Below are 12,130 nucleotides of genomic sequence, written 5' to 3' on the forward strand. Positions count from 1 at the left end.
AAAACCCTGTTACAGTAAGATCAGGTGAAGACTAAGAGGGACCCTTAGACACCTTTCTCACCTGGTCGTAACATAACATACTCCATTCTGCCTTCCCAAGGCACAGGGGTGGAAATGTAACTACAGGCTCTCCCACAATCACTGCAAGTGCTACTCCATATATTGCCCAACAAAAACATGTGCACAATGAGGAAAGCAACAAAACTCACATTTCTTCAATAACGAAAGCAGGTTTGAATGACAGATTGCAATTAAATTCAAGACAGTGACTCATTTATAAAGAATTTACGATTTCACCACATCTAGTGCACAGAGGAAATCTTTTCCCTGGGCTGGTACTATTGTTTCATCTGGTGCCACATTTGGCTGCCTATTTTAGTTAAGCCAAAAAAAAATAAGTGAGTAGAACCTGATTATTTTCAATTATACCATCACTGAAATTCTTTGCTTAAACACCATTTTCATGAAAGAATGTTTAAAGGGCACTTTTTCTTCTGGTTTTGAGAAAAATTAGAAGCAAAAGAGTAATGTGTCACTTTTTTTCTTGATGACACTGCAAAAATAATGCAAATATACGTTATATACATTTTGCAGTAAATTATTTGATTGCAGCATGTGGTTGAAAATAAAAAAGTTTTATCAAACACTTTGTTAAATAAAGACATTGCCTCTTTAATTGTAACTTGATATTAAATAATTGGTGCTCCATACTGGGACACATTCTGCCCTGGTAAAGGCCATCAGAAGACATGTATTCTCATAACATGCTGCTGTTATAAGTCAAAACTCAAATGCAAAAGAACCATATGCGTGAAATTACCTGTATCCAAAAGAATCCAGTTTGCAGTGAAATCTCCCACTTCCCAATGTTGGAATTGAATCAATACATCATGGCTCATGCGTCAGATTTGAAACCAGAGACAGTCTGACACATGTCAAGACAAAGGTGCTGTGAGCACGAACAGCACGTTACCTAAATCAGATTGTGTTTGGAATCAAGTGACCTTAACTGTATGCAGTCACTGGTAGGAATAGGCTATGGGTCGCAAAGTCATAAGGGCTTAGTACAGTCTGTGCTATGATCTGTGGTGAATTTTCTCACTGTGTGGGCCAAGAGCGCTGTTGCCCTCAAACCATTAAAGGTATGTGGACTATTGCCAAGAGCCTGCAGGGTGCCAGCACCTGTGCCCAAGGCTACTGTAGATGGCCCCCTATTATACTGAAATTACATCAGAGACCACTTGTTTTTGACTTTATTGTTTTAATTGGATTTTAAAAGAGTCGATAAGCCACATCTTCAAACTTGAAATTTAATTTGACTACATGATTTGTAGTTTAAAGGAAAGTGGTCAAAGATTATTATAAATTTACTACAAAAATCAGAGCACTTTCCATCCACCTGTAAAAATTATAATATAATTTTGACACAAACAAGGATAATCTTAACATAACTTGCTGGGTGTAAAAAGGGTGGGTTTGAGTCAGGTGCCTATTTTATATACTGCCTGATTTTGCTCTCCACGGATGGTGCAAAATGGGCAGCTGACCCAAAACCACTGTTTCCTGCCGGGTGGATTAGGTTAAAATTACCCCAAATGTTTTTCAAGTGAAAAGGGGCATTGCAATTGATTAGAAAGGAACCTGTTAAGCAGAGTAGATCTTTATACAGCAGAAGAAATTACAGCATTGAAATCTTCACCCTCACTCATTAATTTTTCGATGAAACTCATTTGATGTATTTTTTTAAATAAGATGGTGCTAGAAAATGTAAAAAAAAATGCAATACAGAAGACTGTGCAGTTGTGGATTAACAAACAAGTTTGTGCTCTTCAGACCAAAAGCTTCCAGAATCAAGCACTTTGTACACATACTAATGTAGGGATCTTATATTACTTAATATATTTACAATTACAGTGGCTTAGATTTATCGTTTAGCCATAACTCAGAACAGGATTACATCAAATCTGTTAATCCAAGTAATCATTTTTGTCTAACTATTCTAAAAGAAAAGGTTTTGCATTTAATTTTAGAGTGGGCTATTACAATGTGTGCAAGAGGTTCAAAACATAACTCTTAGGGTTTTTAATTTAACATAGTTCTTGTTGTTTTATAGGCCTCAAAACAGCCACAATCATGACTGATTTAGAAGTGCAGATACACACTGGAGTTTCAGCCACTGCTAAATTGGTCAGGGCCTTTTTTTAAATAGGCCCATTTCAGACCTGACTCCTAAATTATTTTGTCCTAATCAGAACATTCAATGGAAATGATCCGATCCCTGGGATTTGGTATGGAGTTGCAACTGTCCACACAGGTAGACTTTGGGTACACTCCACCATTCTTCAACAAATGAGCATCCCTAAGTGAATTCTAGGGCTGGAAATTGCTGTACAATTAATCACCCCCACCCTTATCTCCTAATTTAAGTCAAGAAAAAGAGAGATACCAACGAAAAGGTACAAAATAGGTATTTGCACACAATTTGATTTGATGTTTTTCCGAAGTGCTACCATTAATGTACATATATTTTATAAATATCTAATGTCCCATCAGACATGACTGTGTTTCTGTTCAGTATGGTTTCAGATCTACTTGACACAGGGTGTGGAGCTGTATCTTTTCCATACTGTTGGTGTTGGCTGTGAGATATGACACTGCAGAAGTCAGTCAGATATACTTTTAAAATGCCATAGTACCTGAGTTATCATCACAAATGGAAATGACTAGTGGCATATTTACCACTGATGGAAATTTTCACACAGATACAGACCTATTTTGCTGAATTACAAAATCTTCTCATTTATCATGCAAATTTAAGCTTTTATATCTAGGCTAAATGAAAATGTTCAAGTTCTTTTGGAGTGTTGGAAAGAGAGGATGTCCTTGAAGGGGCAAGGGCAGAATCCAGTTGGTTAGAGTTGAGAAGCAAAAGGGTATGGTTATGCTACTGGGGATACCTCATAGGCCAATAGTGAGAGAGAGACAGAGGAGCAAATCTGCAGGGAAATCACAGAGATGTGCAAGAACTGTAGAGCAATAATATTGGAGGACTTCAATACCCAAATACCGATTGGGATATTGTTAAAGTAAAGGGTAAAGAGAGGCAGGAATTTCTGAAATGTGTTCTAGATAACTTCCTTGACCAACAGTATGTTCTCGGTCCAACTAGGAAGGAGGCATTGCTGGATCTGGTGCTGGAGAATGAGGTGGGCCAAGTGGACCAGGACTAGTAATGGAGAAGAGCAAGGAACAATCTAAGGTAAACTTCTAAAATGGACGAGGGCGAACTTCAATGGGATGAGATGCGATCGAGCCAGGGTAAAATAGCACCAAAAACTGACAGAAAAAACTGTAACAGAACAGTTTAAGGAAGAGACACTTCAGGTACAGGCTAGGTACATTTCAACAAGGGTGAAAAGTTGGGGAACCAAAGCCAGGGATCCTTGGATGACAAGGGAGATAGAGAATATGATGAAACAAAAAAAGAGGATGTATGATGCATGTCAGGTGAATTCTTCAACCAAGAACAAAGTCAAATAAGTTGAGGGGAAATGAAGAGGAAAATAAGACTGGCAAAGAGAGGCTATGAGAATAGAATGACAGTCAACATAAAAAGGAGCCCAAAAATCTTCTACCGGCATGTAAATAGTAAGCGGTGGAGTGGGTCCTATTAGGGAGATAGAGGGTGATATATGCTTAGAGGCGGAGGCAAGGCTAGAATACTTAATGAGTACTTTGATGGCTGTTTATGAAGAAAGAGGATGCTGACAAAATATCGGTAGAAGCGTAGATGTGATAGGCAGGATGTACTGGAAAGGCTGGCGATGCTTAGAGTGGATAAGTCACCTGGTCCCGATGGCTTGCATCCCAGGTTGCTAAAGGAAGTGGGGATGGAGATAGCAGAAGGGCTTGCCATAATCTTCCAATCTTCCCTAGATACAGGGGAGGTGCAAGAGGATTGGAAAGTTGTATTCAAGAAAGGGTATAAGGACAGTCCTAATAACTACAGGACAGTCAGTTTAATATCAGTGGTGGATAAGGTTTTATAAACAACAATCAGGGGAAAATATCAAATGAAACTTGGAGAGGTTTGAGTTAACTAAGGATAGCCAGCATGGATTTGTAAAAGGCAGATCATGCTTGACTAATCTAGTTTAATTTTTTGATGAAATAACAGAGAAGGTTGATGAAGGGAATGCAATGGATGTTTTCTATATAGATTTTAAGAAAGCATTTGGCAAAGTCATAGAGTCACTTACGGCACAGAAGGAGGCCATTTGGCCCATCAAGTCCATGCTGGCTGTCCACAGAGCAATCCAGTCAGTTCCGCTACCCCATTCAATCCCCGTAGCCTTGCAAGCTTATTTCCTTCAAGTGCCCATCCAATTTTCTTTTGCAATCATTGATTGTCTCCACTTCCACTACCCTCATGTACAGTGAGTTCCATGTCATTACCACTTGCTGCATAGAAAAGTTCTTCCTCACATCTCCCTTGCATCTCTTGCCCAAAACCTTCAATCTGTGTCCCCTAGTCCTTGTGCCATCAGTTAATGGGAACAGTTTTTCCTTGTCTAACCTGTCTCAGCCTGTCATAAACTTGTACACCTCCATCAAATCTCCCCTCAATCTCCTTTGCTCCAGGGAGAACAACCCCAGCCTCTCCAAACTAACTTTGTAATTGAAATCCCCCAACCATTCTGGTAAATCTCCTTTGCACCCTTTTAAGTACCCTCACATCTTTCCTAAAGTGTGGTGACTGGAACTGAAAGCAATACTCCAGCCTTTTATGTGGTACTTTATCAAACGCTTTCTTAAAATCCATATAGAAAACATCTACCGCATTCCCTTCATCAGCCTTCTCTACTTCATCAAAAAATTCAATCATATTAGTCAAGCATGATCAAGTATCACATAAAAGGCTGGTTAACAAAATTGAGGCTCATGGAATAGGAGGGCCAGCAATAGCTCGGATAAAAAAAATTGGCTTAAGGACAGAAAACTGAGAGTCGTGGTAAATGGTTGTTTTTCAGACTGGAGAATGGTAGACAGTGGTGTTCTCCAAGGGTCAGTGCTAGGATCACTGCGTTTTTTTGCTATATATAAATAACGGATATTGGAATAAACAGTTTCAATTTCACAATTTGCCAATGATAGCAAACTTGGAGGTATGGCAAACAGTGAGGATGATTCAAATCGATTGCAACAGGACATAAATGAGCTAGCAGAATGGGAAGACAAGTGGCAAATGGAATTAAATACAGAGAATTGTGAGATGATGTGTTTTGGCAGAAGGAATTGGGAGAGGTAATATAGACTTAATGGCACAGTCCTAAAGAGTGTGCAGGGACAGAGAGACCTGGGGGTACATGTGCATAGACCTTTGAAGATGGCAGGACAGAGAGTGGTTAGCAACAGATATAGGATCTTGGGCTTCATAAATAGATGTATTGAGTACAAAAGCAGGGAAGTTATGCTAAAATAAAAGCAAAATACTGCAGATGCCGGAAATCTGAAATAAAAACAAAGTGCTGGAAATATTCAGCAGGTCTGGCAACATCTGTGGAGAGAGAAGCAGAGTTAGCATTTCAGGTCTGTGACCTTTCAGCAGAACTGGCAGAAGTTAGAAATGTAATAGATTTTGAGCAAGTGAAAGGGGGAGGGAGAAGAAGAACAAAAGGGAAGGTGTGTGATAGGGCAGAGGGCAGGAGACATTAATGACAGAGATGTCACCGAACAAAAGACAAAGGGAGTGCTAATAGTTGTTGTAGAAGATAAAGCATTAGTCCAGAGAGAGTGTTAATGGCAGAAAATGAACAGCTCTGTCCAAAAGCAAAAACATGAAAAACAGGTTTAAGACAGGCATATGATAGATCGATAGATAGGTAGAGAGATAGACTGATAAATTTTAAAAATCAAAATGGAAGTCATGCTCTGAAATTGTTGAACTCAATGTTGAGTCCAAAAGGCTGTAAAGTGCCTAATCAGAAGATGAGGTGCTGTTCCCCAACCTCACGTTGAGCTTCATTGGAACATTGCAGCAGGCCAAAGACAGAAATATGGGTGACCGGAAGCTTAGGGTCATGCTTGCAGACTGAGTTCTGCAAAGCGGTCACTCAATCTGCATTTGGTCTCCCCAGTGTAAAGGATACTGCATTGTGAACAGTGAATACAGTATTCTAAATTAAAAGAAGTACAAGTAAATCACTGCTTCACCTGGAAAGAGTGTTTGGGGCCTTGGACGATGAGGAGAGAGAAGTTATGTTGAACATTTATAAAGCTCTGGTTAGGCCACAACTGGAGTATAATGTCCAGTTCTGGTCACCACACTTTAGGAAGGATGTGAGGGTCCTTGAGAGGGCGCAGAGGAGATTTACCAGAATGGTTCCAGGGATGAGGGACGTTAGCTACAAGGTTAGTTTGGGGAAGCTGGGATGGTTCTCCTTCGAGAAAAGGAGTTTGAGCGGATAGAGGTGTACAAATTTATGGCAGTTTAGATAAGGTAGACAAGGAAAAACTGTTCCAATTAGCTGATGGTTCAAGGACTAGGGGACACAGATTGAATGTTTTGGGCAAGAGTTGCAGGTGGGATGTGAGGAGGAGCTTTTTATGCAGTGAGTGGTAATGACATGGAACTTGTTGCCTCCCAGGGTGGTGTAAGTGGAGACAATCAATGATTTCAAAAGGAAACTGGATGAACACTTGAAGGAAATAAACTTGCAGGGCTACGGGAATAGAGCGGAGGAATGAGACTGACTGGATTGCTGTACGGAGAGCTGGAATAGATTCAATGGGCCAAATGACCCTCTTCTGTGCCATTATGACTCTATGACTCATTACCTCTTCATTCATATTGACTGTCAAATCCAGCTTGAGGCATGTTTTCAGAAAATCACAGGCACTGTGGGATCAATAGTCATGTACTGAAACATGGGATAATAATTTAACAATGATATTTCTGAAATGGATGTGCTGGAAGTTCTAAAATGTCTACTCAATAATATTTCATTGTTATCCACTCAGTTTTCTATTTATACCATGGGGTTGGAAAAAGAGAAAATTACTTACTGGACCTAAAATGTTGCAATATTATTTCTTGCTAAACCTGTAATAATGATACAATAATAAACACTGATCTTCTCAAATGACCATCATTAACCAGCAAGTACATGGAGAGCACCTCAGCACAGAAGTGGCCAAAATCAACATCAAATCATCCAGTTAAATTGCATTTCAACAAAGCATGGCAGAATGTAATTTTGAATGTGCAGTCTAACCTTGGGAGTTCAGATGGAAGTTGTAAATAGCACAAGCATCACTCATTACTCCTGGTATTTACTCTTGTATAATTATTCCAAATTAAATACATTACAATTAATTGCAGAAGACACAACTTCATTTCATTTTAGAGGGGCTCATTACAAGATGTGTTAGAGGCTTAAAACATAACAGGGTTTATTGTCAGTCAAGGAGCCAGTAAAAACTTTCATGCCTAAACTGAGCTAAGCTCAGGGATTTGGTAAGTTAACTTGAAATAACTTAATTGAGATGGAAATTCAGCACTGTACGAATGACTATTTCAATAATGTAAAAATATTGCTGTGACTTAATTCCAATAAAAACAGCACTGTAAATGTTACTCATCCTGGAATTCACAAGGCCCACATTGCACACCAGAATCTGGAACTCATTTTGAATCAAAATTTTTTACATATTTCACGTAGTGTTCAGTTGGGAGCTAAAAATGTTCACTAGACCCATGAACAAAAATAGATTACTTTATTTTTGGGAGTGTAATATCCCTACATTTAGAACTCAAATCCTTATTTGGGGATGCATTTCAATATGGCAAAGAATTCAGGAGAAAATGAAAATAAATCCAATCACAGTACAGTTAGTCAGTGACTTTTAAATTGTTATGATATAAACAGCAATAACTATATGTGTGTGATTAGCGTGAGTTTTTAAATATTGCAATATGTTTGTATTTGGTGAATTGGGATGTGCCAAATTGACTTGTACATCTTCAAAGCTGCACCACAATGTCACACTGTAGAAACAAAGTCCTTCAATTAAGTTCTACACAGAGGTTCTAGCTGCCAGATTGTTGGACGGTAACCCTTGGAGAACTACAGTAGTGGTTTTGCACCACATCCAAAAATAACACAGGATCAGTAGTTTTCTGCAATGTGCTATAAATAGTATGATGTTTACATCTGCTTCATACTGTACTTTGCCTGGTTGTGCTATAAGTTCATAATGTCAGTTGAAGGGACGTATCTCCATGTTGCAACTGTAAGCTCAGGGTTCCAGAAACAAAATTGCTAAGCATCAGAGTGAGGGAGCCATAGGATTTCACACCCAACATGGGAACACCTCCTTTAAGCTGAAATCACTGCCCTTTAGAAATAATGTTTGTAATACTAAAGAAAAGCATGAACTTGGCTTTCAGTTTTCAATGACTGACATGCCTTTATAGATTAGGTGGATCATTCAGTTGTTTCATAGTATTTTCATAGCATCAACCTTGATTGGTACACCGTATTATGATCGGGATATTCAGCATTATGTTCTTCTTTACAGAACACCATTTGCAAGGGGAGGGGTCAAGGGAGCAGTGTGATGGAGCACAGACTGAGGAATCGAGTTTTCAAATGGCTAAGCATTGAATTATGTAGGATTTAGAGCACAGAAACAGGCCATTCAGCCAACTGATTCATGCTGGTGTTTATTCTCCACACAAGCCTCCTCCTACCCTACTTCGTCTAACCCTATGTGCATATCCTCCTAGTCCTTTCTCCCTCATGTACTTACCTAGCTTTCCTTTAAATGCATCCATGCTATTCACCTCAACTACTCCATGTGGTAGCAAGTTCCACATTCTAACCACTCTCTGGGTAACCAGATCAACAGCAACGTTCATGCAGCAATCATCATTAACAGAAGGCTGGAAAAGCACTATTTACATGTCCTGTTGGAAGATTGAAATCCTATGTCAAAACTCCTTCCTCCAGGAAATCATTATTGTATTATGATGGCTATTACCTATAATATACTCTTCAATATCAATAATGCCCGCCCTTCAATACTAACAAATCTTTACTATTTTCAGTCCCCTGGTATTAAACAGAAGGCTTTATCTGTGATAACCGGACATATAAATGGCATCAGGACACATTGGTCCAGTTTTCCAACGATTTCAGACCCAACTGCATCCATGTTACTAATGGCCACACATACCCTTCCTTGTTCTTCTTCAAAAACAGACTGATGTACGTTGCAGGCAAAGAGTGAGGTCGGGAGGTCGTTGAAATCCGTTATCTCATCGAAGTCTTCCTGCGAGAGGATGTGATCATTGGGATCGCGAATGTCAGCAGCCTGAAGGAGGAAAAAATCGCCAGCAGCAGCTCTATCGCCGAAGCGTTTCAGGTTCCTCATCCCAGCAAACGGATCGTCTCCTCTCATCCTATAAAAAAAGCAAAGTACACGATAAGTGCAGTCTTGCACCGAACAGTAAAATGACATCGTTTCAATGGAAACACTATCTCAGACCTTTATAACAGAGATAACAAATGATCATCCTCCAATGGCACGGACTTTATGTTATTCGAGGAATTGGTGCACTGTTTCCTATTTGCCAATATCGAAACAGCGAGACCGATACAAAAAATGAGATTTCCGCAAGCAATGTCTAAAGCAGAAACTGACTATAATGAAAAGAACACAGGAGAAAAACGGTCCATCAAATCAATCTGTATAAACTGTTTCACTAGTGACGGTGTTTCACACTTCATTCCAGATTGATTTCTTCATTGATTTTACAAAAAACACACTAATCTATTCCGGCTTTCTCCCCCAAAAAAGAAACAAAAAATATTATAAAACTAGTTATCATGAAAGAGCTGGAAACCCTTTCCGACACTTGCGCTTACGCCGCGCCGTGAATAACACGTCCCATTGGAGCCGGTGCAGTCGGCTTTAAACACCATTGGAAATCTTTAACTGTTCAGATCTGGAGCTGTCAGTCTGGCGGCTGATAAGAATGAATTATTATTATCTCCTCCTCCGGGTATTGTTATATCCTTCATCACCTCCAGCAGCACTGAGCTTGGGTGAACCAGTGCTCTCAGATTGCAGCACTGGCTCTGATATGTAACACAATCTCCGTCTCCGTACCTGTCTGTGTGTACCAACTCTCCGTCTCCCTCCGACTATCACCTTACCTCTCAATCAGCCTAGCCTGGCAGCTGTGGCTGGGCGGGGGGAGGGGGTACACAAGACCCATTGACATCTTTTACAGCGGCCGTCCAAGTATCCAATCCATTGTAGCAACGCGCCAGCTCGCTCTGATTGACAGGCGCCTCGGCCAATCGCCACTCGTGTGCCCCTGTGTTGCCGCTCCGGACCCAAGGTGCGAATCAATCAGAGCAGAGAGAGGACAGAAGGGGGCTGGCCGGGGGAGCGCGCCTGAGGGGCGGGGCATCGGGCTCGCGCTGGCTTTGCAGGATGTGTGCGGATGGTAGTGCAGGTGGACTGGCTGGCTGTACAATATCGATCAAAACTGCAAGCAAACTGTCTCCAAATGCTGTGAATTTATTCGGTAAACAGAATGGGGGCTAGCATGAAGGAATTCCGAATTTGATGTAATCCTGAAAAAAAAGCTGGAAACTCTCAAACGGTGTCTGGAGAAAGAACCAGAGTTAACGTCAAAGGTCAATGGCCTTTCATTGTAATTTTTGTCCAGACACAAAAGTACAGTCCCATTTTCTGTTAAGAATGAAAATATGGAACTAGTTACTAACCCATATTAATCCAACTCTGGAAACCATCCCCTCAAGAGTCCGAATTATGAAATCATCAAACATAAGCGCATTTAAATCTTCAAGTCCTGTCTTTTCTGTCACATACTGTTTGGGTTAGTTAATGTCGTTTTTCATTTCCCAGTAAGTGACACAGTAGTCCCAGTGACTGAGGACAAGCAAAGAAACTTGCTCCCAGGCCTCACTTAATGTCATTTAGTAATTTCTGCTATCCCCATCCCCATGTCAAAAAAACACGTTCCACAGATTCAGTGCCTTGGTTAAGTTAATTTACCCTGTGAAGGTCAAGAGTCAAAACCTGCTTCGCAGTAGCGCAGGGATGTGTTGGTTGTATTTAAAGATGCATTTGTACAAAGTGGCTTTGCTTCATACTATTGCTGTGTGTTAGGACCAGGTGAGAAAGGGGTCTAGGTTTCCTTCTCAGCCTTCATCTGGTCTTACCGTAACAGGGTTTAATTTTAAACATACTGTTTTTTAGCTCCCCCTTAGTGAATCCTTGTTCACTAACTTCCAATTATAAGGCAAATAAACTAGCCAAACATGTTTTCTTAGGTTTAAAGAAACTATATTAAACTTAAATTCTAATTCGGTTAACGCCTATGGATATGCAACATGCCCACGCTAGCATGCATATGCGATACACACATGCAGATAGGGACAGAAAAGAGCAGAAGAAATAAAGTGGGAAAAGTTTGAGGCAATATCTGAAGATGGTTTTGATTACTGTTCTTGGAGTTTGCTGTAAAGTCCTTGATTGTAGGTAGATCTTGCTTTTCGTTGGAGCCCAGTATTCTTCTTAAACCTTGTTCAATGTAGGAGACTTTTATCTCTTGATGTTCATGTGTCCTTAGTGGGTCCAAAGGCTTGTGAGAAAGAGATGGGAGCATGCAGGAGAGGTCGTCTCACTCCCGGAGCAAACAGTCTTTCTCAGTTCGAACTCTTTGTACAATTCAGAAACACCCAGGTTGCTAAGCAGGTTAGTCATGTGTCTAGTTGGTCTGACCATGTCTGTGGATTCTCTTGTCTTAACCGACCCTGGAATGTCTCTTCTTACACACAATACCTGGTGCTCAAAGTCCATTCTGGGTTAAATTAGAGCAGGGAATAGCCCCTTTGTCCCTCCAAGCACTGTCTGTTAGTATGCAAATGTTTTTTCCAGCCATGGCTAATCTGTTTAACAAGTCCAGCAACAGTTTAAAATCAATGTTCATATGACAAAATTAATATGCCTCATTCTTGGCAGGTGGGGGGGTCTGCAATGACAAGTGTAAATGCAACCCGAATTTGAGTCAGTATTAGAAAAACAATGGTCC

General features: G+C 40.3%; 1 protein-coding gene across 1 annotated transcript in view; it reads right to left on the minus strand.

The window, feature by feature from the left end:
- rcan2 (regulator of calcineurin 2) overlaps positions 1-10,193 on the minus strand; it is a 525,925-nt gene extending 515,732 nt beyond the window's left edge. Inside the window, exons 1-2 of the mRNA XM_068024591.1 lie at positions 10,174-10,193; positions 9,238-9,463 (exon numbers count right to left, since the gene is read on the minus strand). Of these exons, the coding sequence (XP_067880692.1) occupies positions 9,238-9,462 (225 nt within the window). The 5' untranslated portion in view covers position 9,463; positions 10,174-10,193. The remainder of the gene's footprint in view (positions 1-9,237; positions 9,464-10,173) is intronic.
- Positions 10,194-12,130: the final 1,937 nt, after the last annotated feature.

The sequence above is a fragment of the Heterodontus francisci genome, chromosome 3 (genome assembly GCF_036365525.1).
Source record: "Heterodontus francisci isolate sHetFra1 chromosome 3, sHetFra1.hap1, whole genome shotgun sequence".
NCBI lineage: Eukaryota > Metazoa > Chordata > Chondrichthyes > Heterodontiformes > Heterodontidae > Heterodontus > Heterodontus francisci.